The 26,951-nt window shown below is 55.3% G+C and overlaps 8 protein-coding genes across 8 annotated transcripts; 5 read left to right on the top strand and 3 right to left on the bottom strand.

Moving 5' to 3' along the window:
- Window positions 1-635: 635 nt before the first annotated feature.
- Window positions 636-1,804, top strand: B0T26DRAFT_742589 (peroxisomal membrane anchor protein conserved region-domain-containing protein; the record flags this gene model as incomplete). The annotated part of the gene is made up of 2 exons (XM_060444141.1): window positions 636-929; window positions 980-1,804. The coding sequence occupies 2 exons, from the start codon at window positions 636-638 to the stop codon at window positions 1,802-1,804; spliced, it is 1,119 nt and encodes a 372-aa protein (XP_060292284.1).
- A 2,356-nt stretch (window positions 1,805-4,160) lies between these two features.
- On the top strand, window positions 4,161-5,957 carry B0T26DRAFT_654501 (uncharacterized protein; the record flags this gene model as incomplete). Its single annotated transcript, XM_060438550.1, has 2 exons — window positions 4,161-4,618; window positions 4,673-5,957. The coding sequence occupies 2 exons, from the start codon at window positions 4,161-4,163 to the stop codon at window positions 5,955-5,957; spliced, it is 1,743 nt and encodes a 580-aa protein (XP_060292283.1).
- Window positions 5,958-7,439: 1,482 nt separating this feature from the next.
- Window positions 7,440-10,216, bottom strand: B0T26DRAFT_742587 (SPX domain-containing protein; the record flags this gene model as incomplete). Its single annotated transcript, XM_060444140.1, has 5 exons — window positions 7,440-7,582; window positions 7,658-8,435; window positions 8,496-8,840; window positions 8,903-10,070; window positions 10,134-10,216. 5 exons carry the CDS (start codon window positions 10,214-10,216, stop codon window positions 7,440-7,442), a joined length of 2,517 nt encoding a protein of 838 aa, XP_060292282.1.
- A 2,619-nt stretch (window positions 10,217-12,835) lies between these two features.
- B0T26DRAFT_754258 (uncharacterized protein) lies at window positions 12,836-16,339 on the top strand (the record flags this gene model as incomplete). The annotated part of the gene is made up of 4 exons (XM_060445804.1): window positions 12,836-12,917; window positions 12,996-15,491; window positions 15,550-15,658; window positions 15,730-16,339. 4 exons carry the CDS (start codon window positions 12,836-12,838, stop codon window positions 16,337-16,339), a joined length of 3,297 nt encoding a protein of 1,098 aa, XP_060292281.1.
- Window positions 16,340-16,700: 361 nt separating this feature from the next.
- Window positions 16,701-17,030, bottom strand: B0T26DRAFT_653071 (uncharacterized protein; the record flags this gene model as incomplete). Its single annotated transcript, XM_060438422.1, has 1 exon — window positions 16,701-17,030. One exon carries the CDS (start codon window positions 17,028-17,030, stop codon window positions 16,701-16,703), a length of 330 nt encoding a protein of 109 aa, XP_060292280.1.
- Window positions 17,031-17,631: 601 nt separating this feature from the next.
- On the top strand, window positions 17,632-20,613 carry B0T26DRAFT_653527 (HbrB-like-domain-containing protein; the record flags this gene model as incomplete). The annotated part of the gene is made up of 3 exons (XM_060438463.1): window positions 17,632-18,255; window positions 18,358-20,227; window positions 20,288-20,613. 3 exons carry the CDS (start codon window positions 17,632-17,634, stop codon window positions 20,611-20,613), a joined length of 2,820 nt encoding a protein of 939 aa, XP_060292279.1.
- A 731-nt stretch (window positions 20,614-21,344) lies between these two features.
- Window positions 21,345-22,282, bottom strand: B0T26DRAFT_389128 (uncharacterized protein). Its single transcript, XM_060434752.1, has 4 exons — window positions 22,049-22,282; window positions 21,895-21,943; window positions 21,648-21,799; window positions 21,345-21,443 (listed from the first exon to the last, which is right to left on the bottom strand). Exons 1-3 carry the CDS (start codon window positions 22,166-22,168, stop codon window positions 21,666-21,668), a joined length of 303 nt encoding a protein of 100 aa, XP_060292278.1. The 5' UTR covers window positions 22,169-22,282; the 3' UTR covers window positions 21,345-21,443; window positions 21,648-21,665.
- Window positions 22,283-23,960: 1,678 nt separating this feature from the next.
- Window positions 23,961-26,771, top strand: B0T26DRAFT_678464 (LIM-domain binding protein-domain-containing protein; the record flags this gene model as incomplete). The annotated part of the gene is made up of 6 exons (XM_060440232.1): window positions 23,961-24,246; window positions 24,318-24,595; window positions 24,678-25,475; window positions 25,531-25,833; window positions 25,889-26,203; window positions 26,259-26,771. 6 exons carry the CDS (start codon window positions 23,961-23,963, stop codon window positions 26,769-26,771), a joined length of 2,493 nt encoding a protein of 830 aa, XP_060292277.1.
- Window positions 26,772-26,951: the final 180 nt, after the last annotated feature.

The raw sequence follows: 26,951 nt of genomic DNA, 5'->3' as shown, positions 1-26,951 counted from the left end.
TGAGATGGTGTGTTGAATTTTGCGGCTCGCAAAAGGTCGCGTCTCGGGCGACGGGGACGGAAATTTGGATATAACCTTGGGTGGTAGCGGGAGTGCACTTCAAGTGTCGAATGGATGATGCCCTGTCTTCTCAGTGCGGGACGAAAGACCTCAGCACTTGCAGCCAAAAGAGCCAGATTTCGGCGGTAGATGTCCTCGTAGTCGATATTTGAAAACCCGAGCAATAATACCTGCTTCGTGTCCCAACTCAATGCAATGCATAGAGATTTCATTAAATCCAAGCCTGTTTCACCATCGCTAAAATTCTTCCATTGAATCTCTCGATTTTGCTAGGCGCCTTATCTGCCGACAAAGTGGTAGCACCATAGCGGTGCGAGGGGGCCGGGGGGCTGCTGAACCAGCCTGCCTACCTGCCACAGGCCCACAGCGCCAAGTCAAGACGCTTAGACCACCCGAGCAAGCAATTGATGGATGTCATCAACAGCTCCATTGTTGAGCCTCGGCACATCATCACGCACCCGAGTTCCCGTTGTCAGCCTCTGGTCGCGCTTTCTTCCTGCCGGCCAACGCTTTACAGATTACAACCGGCATTTTGTCGCGGCTGTTTTCCCTAGTACTGTCCCAACTCGGCAGCAATGGGCGACTCCGGAGAAGACGGCCACCGCCAAGTCCAATCTGGCACGCCCGCATGGCAAGAGGCCCCCCCAACAGCCCCAGAGGCCGAGAACAAGCCGAGCGCTGTGGCGGAGGACAACTCGCGCGCGGCGTCGTTGGAGCGGGCGAGGAAGTTCCTCCAGGACGACGCAGTGCAGAGCACAAGCACAGAACGCAAGGCCGAGTTCCTGAGGACAAAAGGGATCCCCGAGGGCGATATCGACGAGCTATTGAAGGATGATGTACAGAAAGAGCACGCCGACGCGCAAAGCCAGGTGAGTACTCATTGTTCATGGCGCCAGACCTACACTTACACGTTGCCAAGCCGCAGAACACGGAACCACACGAGCGCCGACCAGAAACTACAGAACCGCACACGCTGGAGAAGGACGACCGGCCGCCCATCATCACGTACCCCGAGTTCCTGACCAAGCCGGCTCGACCGCCACCGCTCGTGACGGTCAACGGGTTTCTCAACACTCTGTACGCGTTCGGCGGCGTGTCGACGCTCGTGTACGGCATGAGCAAGTACGTGGTAAAGCCCATGGTAGACTCGCTCACCGAGGCGCGCATCTCGTTCCACGACACGGTGCAGCAGGACCTGGCTAAGCTGATCGAGAAGCTCGAGGGCACCGTGTCTGAGATCCCGGCCGCCGCCACCAAGACGAAACTCGACGCACTATCATCTCACGCAGGAATTCACACAGGCGCAGGCGGCAGCGACGTTGGCGACGCCGCGAGCAGCTGCGGCGACCCGACTGAGCTGTTCCACCGCGACATTGGCGTGCAGACGTCGCTGCCGGCGAGCCCGGTGCGCGCGCGGAGCCCGGAGCCGCGGCAGCCCGAGCAGGCGAGCGCGCGGCAGGCGCGGCGGCTGACCGAGCTGGCGGCGTCGGTCAAGGTGGTCAGCAGCGGCTTGGTCGCGCAGACCGAGTCGTACGGCGACGTCAAGGCGGCCATGGGCGCGCTCAACGACGACATAAACAAGCTCGCCTCGGCCCAGACTGACTACGGCAGCGGTTTTTCGGCCTACGGCAACAGCGCGCACTCAAACGAGCCTGATGACGAGATCAAAAAGGCCAGGGACAACATTAGGAGAGTCAAGGGCGTTTTGCTCAGCACCCGCACCTTTCCCGCCTCGCCGAGGTAGCTTTGGCGGGCTTGTTACTCCGTACATTGTAAATTATTCTAAAAGGAGACTGTTTGTTTTTCCTTTTGGCTTTTGGCGTTGACTATGACGCTTACGACTGTTTCATTCTGGCTGGCCGTTTTGGAGTTTTGATTTTATTTTTTTCATCACCCCAGCCTCGCGTGATGATTAGTATAATACATTGGCATGTGCGTATAGGAGACGGGATGAAGCATGGCTTGACATGGATATGTCCTCGACTGAGCCTGGTAGTGTAGATAGATGTCGATAGATTGGCAGGGCAGCGGAGAGCTCCGACGCCGGAAGAGGGGCGGGCGGGCGGGCGGGCGGCGGCGAGACTCGAGAAGGTAGCATGAGATGGCATGGTGAGATTGTTAGGCATCGGGAATGCAATGTATTGTTTCTTTTCTTCTTCTCTTGCTTCCGCTTTCGCCCATGCGCAAAAAGGCGATTGTTCTTGCGGCTAGGGCAGTTCGGTGTATGTTTTCTGCATACAAGTATGTACATTTGCACCTTGCAGCTGGATGCGGTCTAACTGGTTTCCACTGCTGCCGTCGCTTCGTCGCCGCCATCTTTGGATCCATTCTTTGCAGCTTCGGTGCTGACACTACAGGGCGGAATGTGGGGCAGAATTGAATTGGCCTCGGGATTTCAAATATTTGACTGCCTATTAGCGGAGCTAGGGGGCTAACTGCCAAAGTTAGGTCAGATTTGATGCGTCTCGTGCAACGCTTTCTTCCCCCCACTCTGGCCCACTCTGGCCTCCGTGGAGAAGCAGTCATCCTCCTCACGGAGTTTTTGAGAGGCGGCAGGCAGCCTGTGGTGATCTGTCTGGGAACGCGGCAGCGCGCGAGCATGTGAGTGTGAGTGTGAGTGTCAGAGGTTCAATAGCGTGGCGCGGCTTGGAGCGGGTCAGCCAGTTGATAACAAGCGGCAGCTGCTCGAGGTGGTGGGGTGGCCAAGCTATCTGGAGATGGGATCGTTTAGGGGGTCATACGATCCGTCATGCACAAAAGGGAACATAAAAAATAACCTGTGCGTCTTGGAAACGGGTCTGCACGATTCGCTTAGCCCCACTTGTCTGGGCGCGCCACTTTTCAGTCAGTCACTGCGCTGCTGCAAATCGGCTGCAACTCACCTCTGTCTTTTCCCTGGCCAACCACTCTCTTCACGTCTTCGCGTCCTCTTCCTCTCTGTGTGGTTCTGGGCCTTTTACAGCAGGGCATCCTGCGTGGTTTCTCTCTTCCGTCGCCCCATTTGAAAGCGCCCCGCCCACAGGCCTGCCTGTACTGTACCGGGGACGGACGAGAAAGAATCTACTGTGTAAAGGAAGACGAGCAAAAACCGGCGAGACAAGAGAAAGCGGGGCAAAAGGTTGGAGACCCCGTCTTGAATTTGGAACTGGCTGCAACTGGCAAGTTGAACTGCAGGGAGGAGACGGATCCTGCCGCTCTTTCCCCAGACAATCGCGAGGGGCAAGACCAAAAAACCGCTGCCAAAAAAGCAAGGCACGCCAAGCCCAAGGAAGTTGCAACGAGCTGACGAGCCGAGGAGCGCCAGACCCGATCAACAAAGCGCCGATCCCTGGCTGGCCGCCCGCCCGTTGACGCTGTTGACGCTGTTGACGCTGTCGAGAATGGACCAGCCCGGTGGCGGGCAGCCACTTCTGCATCCGACCAGGGAGAGCCAAAGCCGTCCGTCAATGGGCCACCATGATGAGGCCAGTGGCACTAGCTTAACTAGCGGTACCACCCCAGCAGCGCTGGGTGAGTACGGTGAGTCTGGGTCCAACCACCAGCACCGCATCGACGCCCGCTGACTTGGGCTCGACGAAGATTCGGGGTTCGAACAGGGCATTGACAATAACATCGCCGGTACGTTTTTTTTGTTATTGCTGTTGTTGCGTTGCCGTTAAACCTCTTGCGCCCGTCGTTTCTTGTCCTCCCGTCTTCACGCCTCCCGCCCATCAAGGTAGTTACTCAGCTTCGGGATGGCCCCTCGTTCACCGGCATTCCATCTGGCGATCAAGGGTACAGTACAGGCGGAAGCTGGTCCTGGCCCCAGCCCCCTTTGCCTCTCTATTCGCTACAAGCGGTACAGTACTCTGCAGAGGTACAGCTGGAGATGGGTGCGGGGGGTGAAGCATCCTGCCCTGTTTTTCCCTTTTGTACAGTTTACACTAGGTGCTACTTGATCCCGACATTGGATGCTCTGCACCGACGCACCGATGCATACCATCCTGTTTCTACGGAGTATTGGACGGACGATAGCTTGATAACCTTAGCGTGAATGCCCCGAGGTGTCTGTCAGTGCAGACTCGGGCAGACTCCCTGTCAGGTTTGCTGGCTTGCAGTCAATGCGCAGATCGCTAACCTGCGCCGCCTCTTGTGTCCCCTCTCCAGGCCACCCAGGGCCAACCGAGCCAGGTCAGGACATCATACCACTCCCTTTTGGGCAGGCCACCCCGCATTGCGAGCAGGCCCTGGCCCCCGCGCCTCTAGCCCATATAAAGTCGGCCCCGTCGTCAGAGCTACCCGTACGCGAGGTCGACGGTGGCGATCGCGAATTGTCGCCTATTGACATTCTCACTCATCTAAAGATACCCTCACCTAAGATGATTTTCTCGGAGCTGTACAAGTCGCCAAGGCTGCCTTTCAGCAAGCTCCGGGCCTCGCACCCTCAGCCCGTCGCCGTTCCAGATGTCGATGCCGACCTAGTCAGCAGAGACAAGGTCAAGCAAAAGGAAGCTGTACGCCGCTTCTTGGCCGAGAAGATCCGCTGCGACTGGGACTTTGTATGGCCATCTGTGTTGCCGTCACAACCACAACAACATCTCCAGGGAGACAGTGAGCAGGCCAATGACTCCAGCTCTTATCCGCGCACGAGCGGCTCCACAGTCACTGCCTCGGATCATATTCCCCGGGCGCCAGAAAGTGACCTACATGCCGCCCCTGCAGCTCCCGCGCACCCTCCCGTCTTTGACCAAGACGCCCCGAGGGATGCTGGCGACGACGCCGATTCCGAGTCGGACGCCGAATCTGTTTACAGCATCATCTCGGAAGATGCATTGCACTTCTCGTCTCGTATAGAGTGGACCTCTGACCTTTCTGATGACGAAATACCTGTCTCTAGCGGCTCTCCTTTCCGCTTTGATAGTCCCGAAGCCGTTGGGACGGCGATCCAGTCGTCCATCATCACGAGGCAGACTCTCCACCGGAGAGCCGTGCGCGAAGAGGCTGCATGGAACCTAGGGCTGGCATGTTTCGAGGCGCGCCGTAACGCGTGGACGGGGGCCAGAACAGTGCGGGTCAGGCCTAAGCCCCCGACTCCCATCTCACCGTCCTCTCCCCGGCGCCTCTTCCGGCGGCACCACAGATCCGAGTCTGCCCCTGTCAACAATATGGCACCGTCTCCGCCAGCGAGCACCTCGCCTCTCTCACCCTCCACTACTCGCACTTCCCAGCAACTCGACATCATGGCGATCACTCCGCCGCCATCCGAGTCAGATTCCGCCCACTCTGCGTCACTCTCCAAGACGTCGACGGGGACCGGCGTGCAGAGGACGTCGTCGCAAGAATCGGCTCCTGATGCCCTCTACCCTGTCGAGACACTAGTTCCCATACCGCCACCGCTTCTACCACCTCAGAACCCGATGCGCACCTCTATCACATCCTCCATCTACCCGTCACTGTATGACAAGATTGTTGTACACAGCTTGCAGCCGTCGTGTCCTGTAAATCTCTCTGACATGATGCGCGCCTGCGTTGTCGGCTGGAAGCGCGACGGCGAGTGGCCGCCGAAGATGGCGATCCAGGCGGTGCCAACCCCTTCAGAATTGGCTGCGATACGTCGCCGTAAAGCACAGCAGCAAAAACAGCAGCACGCACGCAAGGGCAGCACGGCCACGCTTGGATCATCGCGGCGCTTGAGCTTCGGCTTTCTCAGTGGCAACAAATCCGAGAAAATTGCCGATGACAAAGACCGCGAGGAGGGCAAGGAAAACAACTCTGACGAAGCACCCGGCAAGGGCATTCGCCGGAGCCTGCAGAAGGTATTCTCGTTTGGGCAGCATGGTCACGTCGATGCAAATGGCAGTGCTGTGCTCTCGCCCACCACAGTTGTCCTAAGCCCAACGCTGTCGGCGGCGCTGTGACCGGGCAGGGAATTATAATTAATGGTGATATATGCATCATAAGCGACGCCTTGAAGGCGCGTTTTGAGGAGTTTGGCTGGAATTCGGCCCCTATTTATCACCTCTTTTTGGATCTTTACCCCATACATGGTTCCTTTGCTGGGCCCAAATGGTTCCTTGTTCACAACATCTTACGGTCATCACATCATGTCTCGGTGCGAAATACCTTTTTCTCTTACGTAACACCTTTTTTAAGTGGCGGTACTAGTCGATTAAAGGATGCCAAGATACCCCTCCGCGCTGATTTCTATCGTTTTCTAATCAATTGAAGGGGTGAGGTAATGGGAGAGAAGAGGCTGCCATGCCTAGCGTCTCTTGTGGGGATACCTTCACCTGTGGCGGGAAATAAACACCCAGAATGCATAAGTAGCTACTGTGCATCCGGAGCTACGGACTATTGAAGAAAATGCCTGCGTTACTCGGCTGTTTGAAGGCTGTTCGAAACACCTTTGGGAGTTAGTCGTGCCTCGAGTGAGTAAACATCATTGTGAATATGCCAGGTACGCACGTTGCCTGGCTGTGCTGCTTGAAAGTAGCTTCAGGTAGTTTTGTTTAGACAGGTCATCGGAATTAAAGTATTTGTATGTACAAGCAGGATTGCTATCCAAAGACCATGGACATCGACAGCTATGACTGAAAACATAGGTATTGTCTAATAGATTTTTCTTACTCGCCGAAATGAATAAACAAATCTTTGGCCATAGAGAAGATACGCAGAAAGAGCAAAAGGGGGCATGACCTCGGCGCGCGAGTAACCGAGTGAGTGAACACACCAACCACCACTATCAGCAACAGCGAATACGCCGCCCTACCCCTAAAAGAGGAAAGGAATAGAAAGTGGGATTAAGAAAAGGGGACATAAATAACCAAATACCAGGCACTCTCAATCTCTACGTGAAAAATCAGGAACATACTATACTGGGTTGAGCTCTTGTCTTCGGAAACAACCTACTCACAAACAGAGCCTAATTGGCACCAGAAACTAGAAACCAAAAAAGCTTGCTTATGTCTCTCTATTCACATACCTCTCTCATTATCTATTCACTTACGGAGTACCTCAACCTCAGCTAGACACATACATACACTATCTCCCTGTCTGTCCATGTCCAACATAGACTCCTAGATAGCTCAACAAATACCCGCCTACTTTAGCCAAGGCGTGTGCGTTAAATTCTTTGAATCCTACACGAGTTCTACCTGTAACCGTACTAACCACCCCGCTGATTCCTGTAATACCAACGCTGTTGTTCCGAATATCATTTTGTGCCTGAATATCGATTTATGTATGCATGATACAAGATGGAGACGCTAGCTGGCTTGCTAGTTATATTAGTTACCTGTTGAGAATAATTTGGAACAGAAGAGAATCAATCCAAACGGAAACAGTACAGCAGAGCACTCTACAGCGCAGTTTAGATTCTCCTCTAGTTCTCGACACACCCCTCACATGCCTGACACTATCATGGCGCCGTAGCCCACAGTCACAACCACCAGCATGGTCAGCAAGCTGCTGGGCACGCCGCGGGTGATGAAGTGCTTGACGTGCAGGTAGCGCTGGCCGGTAGGGTCTTCCTTCATGATGGCAGCTGAAGGGAGTGAAGACGCGAGGTTAGCACGCTTTATACTTGCCACTTAATGAACAAAAAAGGACAGAGACTCACTCATGTTCGGGAACCCGCTCGTAGGCAACGCCATGGCGGCGCTGCACATCAACACGCCGGCCATGACCAGGAGGTTGGGATGGGGCTGCTCAAGGCGCTGGCCGACGTCGAACACCAACGGCAGGATAATGAGGGCCGCGACGGTGTGGCTAATGAAGGTGGCAATAACGAGAATCAGACCGGAAAACACGACCAAGATGCCATAGAGGCTCAGATGCTCGACGCGGGCGGTGATGGCGCCCGTGACGGTGTGGAGGAGGCCAGACGAGTTGACGGCCTTGCCGAGAGACAAGCCACCAGCGGCCAGGATGATGATGGTCCAGGGGAAGTTGTTGAAGTCTTCCTTAGTCAGGATTCCCAGACCGAAAAACAGCACAATGGGGATGATGGCAATGACGCCCATGTCGCCAAACGTGGACTCGAGCTGGTGCGAGGCGCACCAAAGGCCGATGGTGGAGACGGTCACGATAGACACAAACCATTGCAGGCCCGTGAAAGGGTCACGCACGGGCCGGATGGGCACGATGGTGGTTCCGCGGCCGGGCTGAAAGGTAACGAGGAGGATAGCCCATATCAGCAGCAGAGAGATGACACCCACAGGAATCGCAATAAAGAACCACTGGCCCCAAGTCGGCGCGGGGTTCATGATGCCAATAGCAACAACATTCTGTGGCGACGCAATAGGCGAGAGCATGCCGCCAATGTTAGAGGCAAGCGCGATTCCCATGATGACAGCCTTTGACATGTTGGACCCGGCGGGGAGGTTACGAAGCATTGGCTACAGAAACGCCATAGTCAGCATCTGGCCTAAGCCACTCTTCGCAGGCATGCTGCTTACCTCGATGATACCAAAGCAGAGAACCGGAGCAGCAACGTTGCTGATCAACATGCTCGCAACGGCAGCGACGGCCATGTTGGCAATGAGCACCGTTCTCGGCTGCGTTCCTGCTTTACTAAGCACAAATGTCGCAATCCTCTTGTCGATGCTGCATTTCGACAGCGCAGCTGCAAGGGTGAAGCCGCCCAACAGCAGCATGATGACCGGAGTCCACATGGCGGCAAAGACGGCGGCCGTGGCATCCTTGGAGTCCAGCCGTGTATGCGGCCTTTCTGTCTGGCGGAAGACTTTTAAGACGACACAGAGAAAGGGAATGGTGAGAGAGGTGACAAAAAGGGGTATCGCCTGATGTGAGAGTCTGTTAGCCGTGCCCAGTGGGAAGGCAATCAAGTCTGCAGCGTGCTTACCTCGGTAGCCCAAAGCAAACTGACAAGCACCAGCATGGCCAGGCAGTTCTGTTGCTCGGGCTTCTCCATTAAAGGAACCAAGAGAAGGACGAAGAAGATGGTAAGGATGACGAGAAGGGTCATCATGGTCGAGCTGAAGAGCCACACTGGGTAGGTAAATCGGCCGAGCGGTGTGGATATCTCTTTGGTCGGCAGCACCTGCTCGGCATCTCCCTGGCGAAGCGTCTTGGTTAGATCCGTGTCTCGCCCAAGCAAGGTGTGGCCCAGGCTGGCAGCCTCAGCCCGCCTCTCCATGCCAATCAGGTCTCTCCACACGGTATTCCGTTCCCAGACAACATGCTCTCTCAGATGCGACCTTAAGTCCCGGTTTGCGGCCTCGTTGTCGCCGTTGGTGACGATGGTTGCGTAGGCGTCTACGATTTTAGAAATGTTCTCTTCCAGGTCGGCCGTCGTTTCGGAGCGGAAGGGGTAGGCCGTGTCAACGTACGAGTCCATGTACTTGCGCCGCAGCTGGCGGTCGACGATTTTGTCAAACTTTTTGAGCACCTTACTGAAGCCAGTCCTGTTGAGCTGAGCATACGACTTGAGCTCGCAGAGCTGGACATATATGGTGATGATCCTCTTCTTCAGCATGATTCCAGAGGAGAAAAGAGCCGCCTGCTCGGCGTAGTCGTCATAGGTCGCGCTGTATCTTCGCAGCGACCGCGTGAGCTCGGTAGAGGCCGTCATGTCCGTCGATGCCTGCATGATATTCGGGACCGTCCTGCGCCTCCCGAAGCTCGACCTCCGCCTTGATGCCAGACCGACTGTCTCATCAGCCTCGTCTTCGCTGTCTTCGACACCATCCTCGGTTGAGTTACGGCTGCGCGCACTCTGGCTACGCGGTTGTGGGGGCGGCCGCGGTCGTTCGGCTGACCGGGTGCGAACGGGCGGCCGGGGTTGGGATTCGTCAATTGGACCGTCCTCGAACGCGCCAACATCGCGCAACAGCGCATCCGCCTCATCGACCAGCTCTTTTTCCTTCAGCACATAGAAGGATGAGATCTTCTCTAGCTCGACGTCAAGGGCGCGGATGAAGACAGTCTCGGGATCCTCGTACTGGATGAGGGGGCGCGACTCGGCATCGCCGCCCGACGACTGATGGATGGTCTTTTCGAGTTGGTAGATGCTAGATGAATGACGCTGTCAGTGCGAACGAACATGGGAGATTGTTGTCTGGGGCTCCTCCTACAGCTTCTTGAGGTTGCTGTAGGCGATGTAGTGGCTGCTCCAGTCGGGAACAGCGTTGAACTGGATGCTGTGGGAGAATTTCATTTCGTCCCGCTCGTCGAGCCAGCGGCGCTTCTCGGCCCTCTTCTCGTCCTGGTCGGCAAAGTGGGAGTGCTCGCGGGGCCTTGTCGGACGACGGTTGCTTTGTGGCTGGAAAGACGGGAGCTCAACAAGCTCAAAGTCTTGTTTGCCGTTATAATTAGTAGCGTTGGTGCGACAAGACCTAGTAGTACTCGTGGTGTCGGTGCTCCCCCCTCTGTCCCGAAAGTCTGCTTGTCGGCCGCTGATGGGCCGTTTCTGGGCTGTGTGTACAGATCGGATAGAGGAGGGCTCCTTAGATGCAGCCGGAGACGCTATGGTGGATGTTGTTGCCCGGAAGGCAAGTTAAAGACTAACAATCACGCAAGTCAATCCACTCTCTTCATCGTATCGAGCCACGCAGAGCAGCCCTGTGTTGTCAGAGGCTGGTGGGTCAGCCCCCACCAGTCTTCGCCAGGCTCCACTGCGAAACAGGGCAGCCACTGAGCAAGGGCCCGAACCTGGGAGGAGCTTGGCACTGCACTGATCGCCCAGATTAATAACCAAGGCGGCTAAGGCTTAGTCAGATCGGCTATTTCAATATGTTGGATTTTGGCCGTGCATTGCTGACATAACATTGCCCTTCTTATATGACCTGCCTGCCCTCAGGCAGCCTGCAACGGCTTCCAAATTGATCTCATTTCATATCCCGAATGTCCCTTCATCATGGGTATCATTCGCCCAAAGAATCGATCTCATTGATCTTATGTGGTGACTTCGTCCTTGTCCTCCTTGATGTCCACCAACCTATGCTTCGTCTACCATACCCAGTTCCTCATCGTCGAGCTCCTTCAGCTTCCTTCTGTACGCCCGTCTCTTGTCTTCGATCTCCTCCAGCTTCCTTTTCTTGCTGACCTGCTTAGTGAGCTCTTGCACTTGTGCCATGGTTGACTTGAGCTCCTTATCCATTCTGGCTATGCGTCTCGAAAGTGCGACGACGTCGGTGTCGCCAATCTTGTCCGTGACGTCACCATGACGTCCTGGAATCCTCCCAACTGTGTTTTGATCTTCTCCATTTGTCCTCCAGCGTGTTCTTCAAATTGTTGAAGGTCTTGGATAGCTTCGGTGAGCTCAGTCTGGTTCATCACTCCGTCATTCTTACCATAGATATCCTCCTCAAAGTTGTCCCGTGTGTCAGGCTCAGGAACCTCTTGCTTGGGTTTCGGAGTATTTGTCTCAGGTTTGAGGTTCTCTGGTGCCGTTAATGATTTGATGATATTCGGGGACGGAGCTAGCTTCTCGTTGAGGCCGTTAAATTCAGTCTGTAGTTCCTCAGCAATGGCCTTCATCGCGTCGTTGACGGCCTTGCGACTCATTTTCATGGAGGGGAGATGCTTGAGATTCTTCAGTTCTTTGATGAGTTCGGTTCGTCTCTGGGCCATGCCCTTCACCTCCTCTACCGTGAGAGTTTGGGTATTATTCTAGTAGTCAAGATATATCTACAAAAACTGGGTTCTTATCCATTGTGCCTGTTCCCGATTGAAATAACAACATCAGTCGCCCAGATTCACTTCTAAAAATCTCTATGGCCTCCGCTGGTCTCGAGAAAACGGAAAAAGCTTCTGCCAAGATACTCTATCTTACTTTAAGGCACCTGAGCTAGGTACCAAGGGACCCGAGTCTGCTGGGACGGGATGAAGTCACGAAGTCAACTCTTAAGCCACGTGGACAACGGTTCCTTGGATCCGAAGTTGTCAACGGCATATTGGAGCCTGCTGAGACTGTTGAGGGGCAACATCCAATACCATTACGGCTTCTTGTATCCACAAACTTGAAGACATTCTAGATTCCACGCTTTCACACAGTGTCAGAAAGGTTGAAGATGATGACTTACAGAATCGAAACGAGTTGCAGCGCGGGCCCGAGTGTAATAATCAAGCCCAATCCATGAATATTTGTTTGTTGGCGTGATACCCAGGAAGAAAAATAATCACAATAATACACTTTACCAATTCAAAATAACCCCGTAGACTATACGAGCCTCTCTATCTTGGGATTAATGATACATGCAGTATAATCCAACCCCTAAATGTTTCGAAGCGTGGAACTTAAGATGTGAAAGGCAAGTACTAGGTACTTTACGAAGTTTTTCGTAAAGAGAGGCGGTAAGCCTTAGAACCCCTAATGCAGAATCATAGATGCCTATCACTCTCCTAAAAATATCTCGGTAAGTCTCTGTTGATTGCTATGAATATTGACACTCTCAAGTGTCTCGGTGAAGTATTTCGTCTCGTGGTGTTTGAGTCAGACGATTCAGTTGGCGCGACACCATTTTCTGTAGCCAGCTCCCCTGACCCCTGTGTTTTGCAGTGGAGGCGCCATACGTATAACCCTAACCCTCAATATACAGGCAACCGTAGCTCTCCCTCCCTGCCCGGACGACTTGGAGACGGTTGGCTGCGCCTGACCTGACCCGTTGCTGAATGCAGTCATTCAACCTCGACTCCCAGCCTGGGACCTTTGAGGACGCGGACACACGGTACACCTGCCATCGATGGTCAGCATATGGCTGCAGGCGCCTCGCACAGCTCCTAATGCGCTCAAACTCGCGGTAACAAGCCGACGACCGCGGAGGTGGCTGTCGCCATGCTCTCCGCATTCACAGCTCGACCCATCATCGAGCTCAAGCAGCGCGACAAGTCAAAAATAGAGTCCATTCTAGCTTATGGTATGCATGATGCTGGCTGCCATGGTTCTTAGATATGCGCTCGCAGGGAGGATTGCAAGCTGACCTAGGGACTACCAGGTGATCGTGTCCTCGTTGGCCTCAACACTGGCTCTCTTCGCATCTATCGTCTAAACGACCCACCTCCACCTTCGACTACCAAGCTCGCCAAGCCCACCAACGGGAGCTCCTCTCTACTCGATGCTCAGATAGCGAGCCAGAGCCCGTCAGATCTCTCTTCTACCGCCACCCCCTCTCAAGATGACTCTCCTGTGTCCTCGTCTCAGGTGGCAGCAACTGCAGCAGCCGCCGCCGTCGTCAAGCCGACTGATCTGCTTCGCGAGGTGGACAAGTTCTCGACGCGCACCATTGAGCAGCTTGCCGTGATAAAAGAAGCAAACACCCTCGTGTCCCTGTCCAACTATGCCATCTGTCTCCACGACCTGCAAACGTTCGAGCCTATCGAGGCCCCCCTTCTCCGATCAAAGAATGCCTCGACCTTTGCTGTGACGAGCAACATTGTCAAGGACCCGGCTACAGATATTCCTGAGATCATCTCGCGGCTCGCAGTAGCCATAAAGCGCCGGCTGCTATTGTGGCTATGGCACGACAGCGAGCTCTCCCCAGACGTGACCGAGATTGTTCTTGCCGAGGCAATACGGACTATTACCTGGGCTAATGCGACCAAGGTTGTATGCGGCATGAATAGCGGATATGTGATCGTAGACGTTGAGACGGGCAGCGTCGAGGAAATTGTTGGTTCGGGGGCCATTGGTGCTGCGGCAGGCGCCCAAGGTCGCTTCGGGGCTGTCAGTACGGCCAGTATGGGTATGATGGGCCTCGGCGGCTTCATCCCGAAGCCTCTGTCGGCGAAGCTCGGGCAAGGAGAGTTATTGCTTGCCAAAGACATCAACACCCTGTTTATCAAAGACACCGGAAAGGCTCTCGAAAAGCGCCAGATCCCGTGGCACGCTGCGCCCGAGGGAATCGGCTACAGCTACCCGTACTTGCTAGCTCTTCAGCCGCCAGCCAAGGGAAGCTTGGAAGTGCGGAACCCCGACACACTCAGTTTGCTGCAAACAATAAGCCTCCCTGGCGCTGCGGCCCTCCATTTCCCACCCCCAACTGTCAGCCTCGCGCATGCTGGAAAGTATTTTCACGTTCTGAGCGAAAGGGTTGTTTGGAAGATGGATGCCACAAACTACGACTCTCAGATCGAAGAGCTGGTTAAAAGCGGAAAATATGACGAAGCAATCAGCATTCTGGGCATGCTTGAAGATGCATTAGTCAAAGACAAGACGGAGACCATGCGAGAGGTTAAGATGCTCAAGGCTGAGCTGCTCTTTCGCCAGAAGAAGTACCGCGAGTCTATGGATCTCTTCAACGAGGATGAGGTACATGCGCCTCCAGAGAGAGTCCTGAAGCTTTTCCCCAAGATTATCGCTGGTGACCTATCTGGCGTCGAAGAGGAGCAAGAGGACGAGTCTGACCACGAGGCGCCGAATGGAAAGGCAAATGGCGAAAAGGCACCCAAGCAAGATGCTGCTGAAGTCTCGTCGCCTCAGAAGGGTGGAGCTTTTACCAAGTATCTGATGGGCCACCGCAAAGTCAACTCGGAGACAGCATCTATTGCCTCGTCCAAAAGAGCCCACGACTCAGATGACTCTGCAAGTATCAGAGGCAAGACTGCCGAGGAGCAATCGCAGGACGACAAAGACCTCATAGCTGCAGTGCTTGAGCTTAACAGCTATCTAGCGGGGGCACGAGCAAGACTACAGCGGGTTATAGACCCAGCCAACGGCAAGCTTAAGCCAAGAAAGACGCAAAGTGGCTCGACCGAAGAAGCGTTCAAGAGTCTGTTGACCCTGTCTAAGGACGAGAGTGACGGAGAGCGTGAAAGGGAACTCCAGAGCACCTTCAAACTAGTCGACACTGCCCTTTTCCGAGCATATATGTACTCTCGCCCGACTCTGGCTAGCTCCCTCTTCCGCATCCCCAACTTCTGCGATCCAGATGTGGTCAACGAGCGGCTGGTTGAACACAACCGCTTTAACGAGCTAGTAGACTTCTTCTACGGTAAGAAGCTCCACCGGCAAGCGCTCGACTTGCTACGCAGGTTTGGCTCGCCAGATGAAACCGACGACATTGCACCAACCCTGCACGGCCCGCAAAGGACAGTCATGTATCTGCAAGGCCTACCACCAGAGATGATTGATGTTATTCTGGAGTTCGCAGACTGGACTCTCAAAAAAGACCCCAAGCTCGGCATGGAGGTGTTTCTCGCGGACTCGGAAAACGCCGAGACTCTGCCCAGAGACAAGGTCATTTCGTTTCTGAGCCGTTTCGACACGGGGCTAGAGATACAGTATCTGGAGCACATCATCACAGAGTTGAATGACATGACTGTCAAATTCCACGACCGCCTGGTCGAATTGTTCATCAAGAAACTTATATCAGAGGAGGCCGACAGGGGCAAGGAGTGGGATCTCCTGATGGAGCGGTTTGTACGGTTCCTGAAGTTGAGCGGACAGTACAAGTACAGCCTCAGCAAGGCTTTCAATCTCATACCCAAGGAAGGTGAGTTATCACTTTTGCTTACTGCCACCTTTGAGCAAGTACTAACCAATTCACCAAGACCCGCTCTTCTATGAGGCGCAGGCTGTTATACTCAGCAAGATGGACCAGCATAAACAGGCGCTGGCGATTTATGTCTTCAAAATGAAGGACTTTACAAAGGCCGAAGAGTGAGTTTTGCGCAAGACGATCTGACCCTTCTGTCACCCCACCCCATTTTCTCCCATTCTGACAAAAGCAGATATTGCAACCGCATTCATAAAGCAAAGGATGCGCAGCCAGCGTCACCGTCACAGATCCATCACGGCACCTCTGAAGACCCAGACGAGGCACAGCCCTCCATTTATCACACATTGCTCTCACTATATCTCACGCCGCCACCACCGTATTCCCCAAATCTTGAGCCAGCACTCGATCTTCTCTCTAAACACGGCTCCAGACTCCCGGCAACCTCGACCCTTTCTCTCGTCCCCGACTCGCTCCCGGTTGCGGAGCTCGAGTCCTACTTCCGCGGCCGCATGCGCAACGCCAATAGCGTTGTGAATGAGACGCGCGTTGTCGCCGGCCTGCGCAAGACTGGGCTGGTGACGAGCCAGGCGCTTCTGCTGCTTGGCGACGGCATTCCAGGCGGCCAGGGCGGGCGAAATAGGCGAGTTGTCGTCAGCGAGGAGCGCGTCTGCGGCGTCTGTCACAAGAGGTTGGGCGGAACCGTCGTCGCCGCCATGCCGGATAGTACGATAGTTCACTATGGCTGTCTGAACAGGGCCCAGTCCGGCGCCGCCGGCGGAGGGGCTCCCCTCCTATCCTCCCAAGTCGGGGCGTGGGGCCGAAGCGCCGGGGTCGGAGCCTGAAAGAAGAGGCCTGATTTAGCATAGTCAGAACCGTGAGGGGCGGTGTGGCGTTTCTGATATCCCATGCTTATATGTATAGCGGTGCGGCTTTGTATTGGATTTGCTGTCGCCCTTCTAATTTTTTTTGGTTGTTTTAGTTGCCGTTGTAGTTGGTTACTACTGCACACTGAAACCTCCACAATACCCCTTTCTGTAGATAATTTGGACTCTTTAAATACGGATGTTTGGCATGTGCTTGGCGGGTGGGCGGCTGGCGACCGTGATGCCTAAGGAGGCGAGTGATAATATCTACGGAGTAATGGCGGTTCGAGCCCTCGCATCGGCAATGGAGACTCTGGGGAAGCAGTCCCCTTGTTTCTCTCTAAGCGTCGTCCTCCTCCTGAACCTCTTCGCCGTAGTTCTCCTCCTCCTCGACGTCGTCCACGGCAAACTTTGCCGTTTTGAGGCTGCCGCTGCTGCTGTTGCCGCTGCTGCTGTTGTCCTCCTCCATCCGCGCTGTCAGCTCCTGGTTCACCTGCTCCTGCAGCCCGACCACGGCGATGCGCACGCTGCGCAGGTACGACGTCCGGCTCTCGATGATGCCGTCGGCGGGCGGCGCAAACGCCTGCGTGGTGGAGAAGGGCTCGTTGTTGCCCTTTGACGTGTACACGGCCGTCAGGGCAGACGCACTGGATAGTGTTTGGTCAGGCATTTTGGGGGGGTTGAGATTTGCTCTGGTGAAAGCTAAGGCTGGGTGGAAAATATGAAAGGGGTAATGGGCAGCTGGGCTCGTTTATGGACTGAGTTGGATGTCCTGAAGTAAACTACCTAGCTCAGAATAAAAACTTTGATATCAAGCTCGGCTTGCGGATTTCTTGGTCGGCAAATGGATATGTCCATGATTGCCCCGCGCCGGGCCTTTTCTTAGGTGACCCCACCAGGCAACGTTTACGGAGCCGCTAGGGAACTTCGGTTGGTGCCCCGCACTATGTAAATAGCGCTTCACTGAGGTTAGTTGAGGCTCCCTGGGTTGGGTTGCAGCTGAGTCCAGCGGCTGCCTTTGGGGCATTTGGGACATCTGCATTTTAATTGATAGCGCCAACCCTTACCCCTTCATCCGCACTTGCGCCTCGTCCAACAATCTAACATTTGCCTCCCGACGGCGTAGAAAGTCGCTTGTTGCTCCTGCTTCCCGGATCGCCTGCGGGCATAATTAGGCTGAGCGTGAGCGGGCAAGCGCAACCCATCAAGGGCCGGCGCAGCCAAGATGATGTAACAAACCCCCCCGAACGACGACTGCCCACCTCCTGAAAATGCAACCCACAAGACCCACGACGAGGGCGCCGGGGAGCTTCTCGTCCCTGCCGACAAACTCCTCGGCGCCGCAGCCTGGTGCAGAACAACGCCCGAGACAGAAGCGCCTCGAGTCGACGAGCAGCGACGATTTGGCGCCGTTGAACGTGGTCAAGGCCCGTAACTTTGCGGCTGCACAGCATGCAGCCCAACAGGCCGCGCCACCGCCAACACCCCCGACCCCGATCTACACTGGCTTTACGCACAGCAGCAGCAGCAACAACAATAGCAACAGCTCTAGCGCCAACAACTTGCAGAACTTCTCGCGCCCGACGCTGTCGACTGCCGTCTCTGCGGCACGGTCCGTGTCCGGCGCCCACTCGCCTAGCGACGCCCTCCCGGGACGCAACGGACCCTCCCCCCTAACCCTCCCCCCCACCATCGCTACCTCGCCTGCCTCGTCGACATTCTCCGGGAGGGGCCATTCGCGCAAGCATTCGCAGAGCGCCGGCTTGTTTGAGCCCACCCTGCCGTCGACAAGCACATCCAACCTCTCCCAGGTCGGCTTGGTCCAACCTTCACCCAAGCTCAGCCCAGCGCCCCATCGAGAGATGTCGGCCAGCCAGATCGCTGCGCAGGCGGCCGTCATGCACCACCAGAACCAGCAGCAACAGGCTCAACAACAGATACAGCAGGCGCAACAAGCGCAGCAAGCGCAGCAAGCGCAGCAAGCGCAACAAGCGCAGCAGCAGCAGCAGCAGCAGCAGCAGCAGCAACACCACCAACAGCATGCTCGCCAGCGGTCACAAACGGTGCCGATGCCGGGCGCCGACTTCGAGTTGCCCATGGGTATCAAACGAGGAAGTGGCGGACCGTTAAATCCCCCCATGCTAAGCTTGACCGAGGCGAGCGGACCTAGGGACAATGCTTTTGGGAGCCAGAGCTATCGCAATGGGCTGCTAGGTAGCCACAGTCTTGCGGCAACGACGGCGGCGAATGTCGTCTTCCCGAGGTCAGGTCAATCTTCGCCAGCTCTATCAACACAAACAGCGCCACCTGCCCCATTACCCCCCCCCGCGGCTCCTGAGAGGCCACTGAAGACAGAGAAGTCAAAAGTAAAGCTCTTCTCACGACCAGGGAAGATCAGTGTCAAGATGGACCCCAACAAAGATAAGCCGCTTCCAAGTCCTGGGAAGATCGGCCATGCCTTTTCCAATCTACAGCGCGGCAACTTCAGCACTACTAGCTTAGACTCGAGCGCGCAGTCTTTCTACAGTCTCGCGAACTCATCCACTGCGACGATACGGCCCGTGGACGCGCCCGTAGTTGAGAGCAAGGAGAAGGAGAAAAAGCATCACTTTTTATCACGCCAGAAGCACAAACTCAAGGATGACTACCATCTCCCCCTCTCCTCGGCCATGAGCAACTCGAGACCAACCGACCCGAGTGCTCCTAGTAGTCTGTACAACTTTAATCTGCCCCCGAGTCCTGGCCCGAACACCACCAGCTTCAAGAGCATGTCGGGCCTGGATCTACGGCATGGCGGGAGGGCGCTTCGCGAGAAGAAGAAAGAGGACAAGGTGCTGATAGACGATTCAGCCTCGAGCTACACCGTGGGTGGCGAATGGCCCGGCCCTAGCAGCGTTAACTCAGCCTCCGGGGCGCTCTCTTCCGCTCTATACCTCAACGAGCCGTTTGAGAGCGGCAAGTACGGCCTAAACAGCATGAGCCACGACGATGCCTGGCCGTTCTTGAAAGCAAAGCTTCTCGTCGTTTTCGAGGCCGAAGAGATACGGCTGCCGGTAGAGGACTTGAACCGCATTGTCACGATGCATATCCAATTTTGCATTGCGCGGCGCAGTCCGAATATTGTTGTCGAAGATCTACGAGAGTTGCTAGCGACTGGATTCTCCAGCCTGGACCAGACCCTTCGCAAGACGGCCGACGACAGGCTGATCCCCTCCCTCGTGGAGCTGTGGATCTTTACATTTACCGGCATTCTGCCCTATATGCAGGCCGTATTTCTCCCCCTGGACCTCGAGTTCGCCGGAAACGGGCCCTTGATGAGTCCAGAGCAGGCCCGCGATTTCTGGGGTGGGATTCCGGCGCTGAGCTACTCTCCCATCGAAACCTCTTCTTCTCTAGGCCCTGACCGGGGGGGCTGGAATCACCCTATTAACGTCTCGCCCGCTTCGGCTATCCTAGAAGTGCGTCGCCTAGTGCTCTTAGCCTTTCGCGATATCGTTATCCTCCCTCGCTACGAGACTCTACGAACAATGTTCTCACGCCTTTCTCTCGAGTTCCTCCCGCAATCGCTGGCCACCATGGCTCTGGCCTCGCCGGTTCCCCTGCCTTCGCCCGCATTCGGCAGCATGAGCCATGTCGGGGGCTTGTATCAGAATATGCTCTCCACCTCCCCTACAGGTGAATCGCAGACGTCGCTCAGCTTTGGCGCCGCCAACAACGCCATGTCCCTTGACCCCGCGGTTGCCAGCTACAACAGCACCAGCACCACGCTCCTCGGCGACACGGGTAGCGGAAACCGCAGCCGCGCCATCAGCAACGTTAGCTTTGGTAGCGACAACACCAACAACGCGCGCCCATTCACCCCCAGCAGTCTATACGCGTTGAGTGCAGGCGGCGGCGGCGGCGGCGGCGGCGGCGGCAGCCTGCGAGACCAGAACGTCGAGGACTCCAAGCAAGTTACCGAGATGGTCGGGCGCATGTTGCAGTGCATGAGTGTGCTCGCGTCCGTCGGCGTCGGCGGCCCCGGCGCCGGCACAACGGCCGACGAGGGCGGCCGCATGGTCGAAGAGCTCAACAAGCTGCTCAAACTCAACTGGCTCGGCCGCGGCCGCACAGGGCGAAACCGCCGCGGTATCGTCGGCGGCCGCGTCCGCCGCGGAACCGCCGCTACCACGGCGTCCTCTAACCCCGGCCCGCTCTTCGCCATGTCCTCGCCGCCGGATGTCCTCAGGGGGGAAGAGAGGCCTTTTGGTTGATTGATTGCCTTTTTTATCTCTTGTGACGTTTCCCTGGCTGGTGTTCTGTAGTCCGTCCCGTAACTACCGGATAGTTGCCTGGGTTTGTACCTCCTACTTAGTTCAATGTATTCATGCAGCAGCGTATATCCATCCATCCATCCATTCCTTCCAAAACAAAATAACGCGCGAAACAAGCACCGGAGAAGGTGGCGGCGGGAAGCAAACGGCTTTCCCTAGAGTCCTCTTTTAGTACATGTCCTTTTTTCCCTTCTCTGCAAATCAACAGTCATAAATAAAGGCCGGCGGCGCTTGTTTGGATCGGGGTCGGTGGAATTGGGGGTTGTATTTTAGTTAACAGATAGCTACAAGGGAACGCACTAGCGACAAGCAAGCAGACCTGCTTGATATATATCGTTGTACAATACAACGAGTGCGTCAGTACGTAAGGTAGAATGGAAATCTGGAATGGGATTGTAGGATAGGGAGAGTCGTATAAAAGCTGATCCTATAGTTTAACAAGATGTGTGCGAGGGCCTAGGTTGGGATTGTATAGATTATGGGGAGAACAGGGCTTCAATGAAAATGTAGTCAAGTGGCCTCCCCGTGATGGGTTTCGATTTAGATGTGTTGCGGACAAAGCTTCGCTAGTCGCCGCACTTGCCAAACGCCGTTCTCATGTCTTGACTAGCTATACTAGAGGAATTGGTACCAAGTCAAGCTTGTGGATGTTGGAGGGCACGCGGTAGCAATGGAAGTCACTTCGCAAGAAGGTTTCTTGGTATAGAATGCAGTAAAATGTTCAATTCCCTATGGATATCTAGACTAGCCCACGGGGCAAAGGCGGCACCCTACTCTAGACTGTTAGCGACTGGACTCGATTTACAACGGCTCGAAAACGAGAATGTGTGTAAATCCAATCATACATCCAAGGAAGTATTCGCTCTCATATGTCCCAAGATTAGGCTCAATGGGATTCGAGTGGAAACTGCGAATGTAGGAAAAGTAGAATCATATTGGAAAGGGAAGACGTAAAGAAATATCCGATGACTAACCTTTAATGACGAGAGATGCTAAGAGAGTTCCTGGTGGTTAGTGAGAACGGGAAAGCTGTTTAGCAAAAAGATTACAGGTGGAAAGGGCGCGGGTGTCTGCATATTTAGAGGAACACGAAGACAGAGCGGGTCTTGCTGGAGGCAAGGGAAAACTAGATATTTAGGTCAGCGGGTGGGCCAAAACAAAATTCCACAGAAGTGGAGACAGCAGAAGAAGTGAACATCCGCTCTAGTCAGACACAATTACTGGCAAGTAACAGGCTTACCCCCGTAGGAGTGAAGCCCGGACAGCTAATCTTCGATCATGGTCGATTCAGTTGGGAAAAGAAGACATGTTGAATTCTTGTCATCATTCAAGATGATGCGGATGTCGGTGCTGGGGATAGAGGGCGGTCGCTTACCTGATGCGCTGTGCGCGTGTCATTGCAGTGCATTGCCTGGGCGCGTGCACTTTGGAGGGCGCCCGCTTCAAGCGGAAGCTGCCAGCCCACCATCCACCACGTCTCATTGAATGGCGCCATGCCAACCAAGCTCGGGGAGACCGAGGCACGCGAGATCAATTCGGATTCGGTGTCTTCTCTTCGCGACGAGTCTCCCGTCGCGGGAGGAGAAGAGAGCCAGGCGAGCCTGGTGCTGGATGGTGGTGAGTGGTGAGGAAGGAAAGGAAAGAATGCGTTGCAGGAGCTGCCTCTATATACCTAACTCGGAAGAAGCGATAGCGATAAGGAAAAAATTTTTGAAGGTGGAGCAATGAGCCAGAACTTTGCAGGGCACGTGATGAAATTGGGGAAGAAGTTTTTTTGCCGTATTGGTTTTGCCTGTCAGCTGGGGCAGCTGGCCGCCACGATGCGCGAGCCCGAGTCGCTCCCGTCTTGTGGAGAAGAAGGGGCCGCTTCTTCAGCCCCCAGACGTCGTTTGGTGGCTTGACTCACATCGCTATCGCTATATCCAGAATGAGGTGCATTAACTTGCCTTCGAGTTCTCCAGGATGACTCGCCTTGTTAATTCCCACGACCGGCGAGTGCGCGAGCAGGCCAAAAGACGACTGTACAGCCTCTTTAGGTCTAGGAAATCAAAAACCGATCGTGTTACTTCATAGCATCGATGCGAGATCGGACAGGATGCTCGCCAAAATGTAATTTCTCCGTATTCGGTACGGGCACCGAGCCATCGACAGGTGGCTGCGGAACCATTAGCAAAGCATAAGATCGGTCCGGAACAATCCATATTCCTGTCATTAATAGATGGATATTATTTGCTATATGCATCAAAGGCTTTTGCGCCCCAATGACATGTCTTCCTATCGCTCTATCAGACAGCCCGTCTTCACCCTAAAAGGCCCACCACCCCCTTCAGTCGACGCCTTTTCGGGCCCTAGACCTCCCTACTTGCTGCTTGATCGGTGCCCAGGATTCCTCGCTCTGCGCTCCCGTCTCCCCTGACTCTCACCCGAATTTTTGCCTGTATTCGTACCTTACTTGGAAGGGAAGGCCTCTCTCTGCAATCTTGGCATATGAATCTGAGAAGAAGAATACCATAAAGATACCCGCATCCACCGCTTTGACTCTGGATCCCTCTATTTGCAGCGCCCCCATTTTCGCATTTTACAGGGCGTGCAGGACCGCCCGACGAGATTTGCGACAGCGGAAATACCACCTGGGTTGGACGTGCCCTGGCAGCCGGTAATCAATTTTCACTCGGGCACTTGCGCTCCCCATCCATTTCTTCGCTTCGCTCCGCCGGGTTCCCAGTCCCAACCCCCCCGTCCAGGCAGTCCCCCAAAACTCCACAATCCACACCTCGACCAAGACACGTCGCCGCCGCCAATTCAACCTCGCCCTAACCACGCCCAACGCTTCTTGTCCTGCATGGCTGCAGTGTAATCTAGGTTGTGTGCATCACTGCTTCTTGGCGTTGCTGTTTGCCATCTCAGGGCCTCGCTCGCCTGCCGACTGTCGACTGTCACCTGGCGTCTCTCTCGTTTTCTTGTCGCGGGCCTAGCCCCATCCCCACCCGCCCCAGCTCCTTCGCGCGACGGGTTGGCTTTTGGTGTCGTTCGTCGGGTCTGCAACCCGCGCGTTAAATATCTGCACATCAGTCGCATTCGCTTTGCAGCTGTCTCGTGGCACCATCTTGCGCCGACCGACGACTGTCCTTCACGCTTTTTGGCGCGCGATCGCGCTTCGCGACAAGACCAACCGGCCCCGTGGCTTCGGACGACTAACGACCACCGATCGGCAGACCTCGTATGCGACAATAACGCGGAGGAATCCACGTCGATATCCACGCTGTGGATAATCGACAGCTCCCGAGATGATGGCTGGCATGGCTCCGTCCTTTTCGCCGCATCCCGGCGGGATGCAGCCGCACCCGAGCGCCCCCGCCGGCCATCCTATGGCCCACAACCCCAGCCAACCCGGCGCGACCCCCGGAGGCATGCCGCACCAGTTGGTACACATGGGGGTATCAGGGCCCGGTTCCCAGCTGAACCCTGCCGCGCTCATGGGGGGCGGCATACCGCCTGGTCCCGGAGGCCCCAACCATGCCGCCATGCAGCACCTCAACCCCCAAACGCAGATGTTCCATCATCCCCAAATGTGTATGTAATAGGCCCTCCTAGTCGGACCCCGGCCCGAGTGTCGTGTGATTGTAAGCTGACAGTGTGGCCAGTCAATGGTAACAATCCAGCGATGCAGCAAATGCAGCAGCAACAACGCCTCGCAGCACTGCAGCAGCAGCAACAAGCCCGGCAGGTGTTGATGCAACAGCAGGCAGCGTATAACGGTATGGGCGGCCTACCAATGGGCATGCCAATGGGACAAATGACTCCGGCCCAGATTGCTCAGGCTCAGTTTAACCTCAGGCGAGGGATGCAGGGCGTACCTCTGAACCCTCACCTCCAACAAGTACAGCTAGGCCAACAGGGTGGGCAGGGACAACCTATGAACGTAAGGCAATCCCGACCATTCGGTGGCTTGGAGGTGCGGCCGGCACTCCCCGCCCTCTTGGCAACGAACTGGTGCTAATCAGTATCAGCAGGCGAGTATAATGGCCCAGCAGCTAGCAATCCAGCAGCAGCAGCAACAGCAGCAGATGAACCAGATGAACCATGGCGGTAACCCTAATCAACAGCAAATAAACCAGCAACACATTAACATCCAGCAAGCACAGCTCGCTGCAATGCAGGCTCAGCAGCAACAGGCTCAGCAGCAAGCACAGCAACAGGCTCAACAGCAGGCTCAGCAACAGGCAGCACAGGCACATGCGCAACAAAACCAAGGACAATCTCAACAACAACCAGGCCAGCAGCAGCAGCAAGCTCAGCAACAACAAGCTGCTCAGCAGCAACAAGCTGCTCAGCAACAGCAGCAAGCTCAGCAACAACAGCAAGCTGCTCAACAGCAGCAGGCTCAGCAGCTTCAGCAGCAGCAAGCTCAGCAAGCTCAGCAGCAGCAGCAGCAGCAACCTCAGCAGCCGGGTCAGCAACAACAGCAAGGTCAGCAACAACAGCAACAGCAGCCCGGTCAAGGTGGTCCAGGATCTAACGGGCCTGCGCCAAATCAAGGACCTAACCGCGGCCCTACCCCCCAACCGAATCAACAGCAGCAATCCCAGGTCCCTCCCCAAACTCCTCAAACGACCCAGGCCCAACAGGTTCAACTAGCTGCCCAGGTACAACAGGCGCAACAAGCCCAACAAGCCCAGCACGCCCAGCAAGCACACGCAGCTGGGATTGCCCTGATGCAGCAGAAGCGCGACAGCATGAACCTAAAAGGCGCATGCTTGCTAAAACTAATGCTGTTTAGCGAAAACCTCAGTGGACCTCCCGTAAGTCTGTTTCTGGGGATTCACCTGCACACTAGCTGACTCCATCATGTTGCAGGGACCCAAGGGCAAGGATGACCTTGGTTACTGGACCGACTTTGTCCAGCAATTCTTCTCTCAGAAAGGCATCTTCAGACACACCATGATAATAAGGGACGGCGAGGATCAGGGACAGGAGAAGCAGTACGAGATAGCATATCCTGCTCTCGCCCGATACTTCCACACACATTTCGACAGTGGTGTCAAGAACATGCATTTAATTATGGACAGGGGAACTACAGACAGATCACTGCCCAACGACTGCCACTTCATCGAGAACACGAAGGCCAGCATGGTTTATTGGTTTGAAGGCGGATCGCACGTGAGTTCAATTTCCGCGCTCGTGTCCCGAAGCGCATAACTGACGATTTCGACAGCTGGTTGCCAACGGTGTGGTTCGTGCTCAGTTTAACAACGAACAGAAGTTTGAATTGTTTGAATTCACTGCCCACAGTCACGAAGAATACATATCCAGGCGCCTGGTCATTCAGGCCGCCAGGCCAGCACATAACTGGGTCAAAGAGTGGCATAACCTAAACACACAGGACACCAAGCAGTCACCCGAGATGAGCAAGAAGGGCAAGCAAAGGCCGGTTAAGGCACCTCCAGGGCCGCCCCCGGACCTCGATCTCCCCGACTCTGCTGTCAAAAGTGATATGGGTGTTACTGAGGCTGTCTTCCAATTCCTCGAGGTAAATCCCTTTCCTCCATCTTTTCCGGGTGTGCCGCTAACCAACCCTGCTGCAGATCGTTGAAATCCTGGGCCAGATGAACCCACTGTTTAATTACTATCACACGCATCCTGGGATTGCGCCTTACACGGCGCTCGAGCAGTACATCGGCCAGGTCAGCGGTGGTCCACAGCCGAATATCAATGGGCAGCCCATACCCCAGGGCGGCGGCCCGAGGACACCCAGCTTCGGCCAATTCGCTATGGGCGCCAGTCCCGCCATGGCCAACCAGATGCTCCCCGGTTCTCCCCACATTGGTAGTCCAGCTGCAGGACAAATACAGGCGCCTATCATGCAACTTCAAGCAAGCCAGCAGGGAACAAACTCGAGCGGGCCGAGTGCAAACACATCACCGAACCAGAACAACAAGCGGAGGAGACCATCGACTGTAAAGGCCGAAGACGATGCGCCCGCATCAGCTCCAACGCCCGCAGCTGCCGGAACCCCTCAGCTGAACGGAGCCCAGGGGAAAACGAAACCGCCTACGCCACGGATAGGGGGGAAGCGAGTCAAGGGCAACCCAGCATGAAGTTGGATATCTTTCTTTACCCGGCATCTGCTGGGACGTATTCCTCTTCCGGATTCATAGCTGTGTCTTAGCGTCCTGTTGGGTTGGATTTCTCGGGCTCGAATTTTGGGACGGGACGAAACGGAGCACAGCATTTTGTTGTTCGACTACTTCATATTCTGGCCGGCGGAGCATTTGGGA

The sequence above is a fragment of the Lasiosphaeria miniovina genome (assembly GCF_030549165.1).
Source record: "Lasiosphaeria miniovina strain SMH2392-1A chromosome Unknown B0T26scaffold_6, whole genome shotgun sequence".
NCBI classification, from domain to species: domain Eukaryota; kingdom Fungi; phylum Ascomycota; class Sordariomycetes; order Sordariales; family Lasiosphaeriaceae; genus Lasiosphaeria; species Lasiosphaeria miniovina.
The sequence above is the reverse complement of the archived record's forward strand: the minus strand, read 5'-3'. Positions and strand labels throughout refer to the sequence as shown.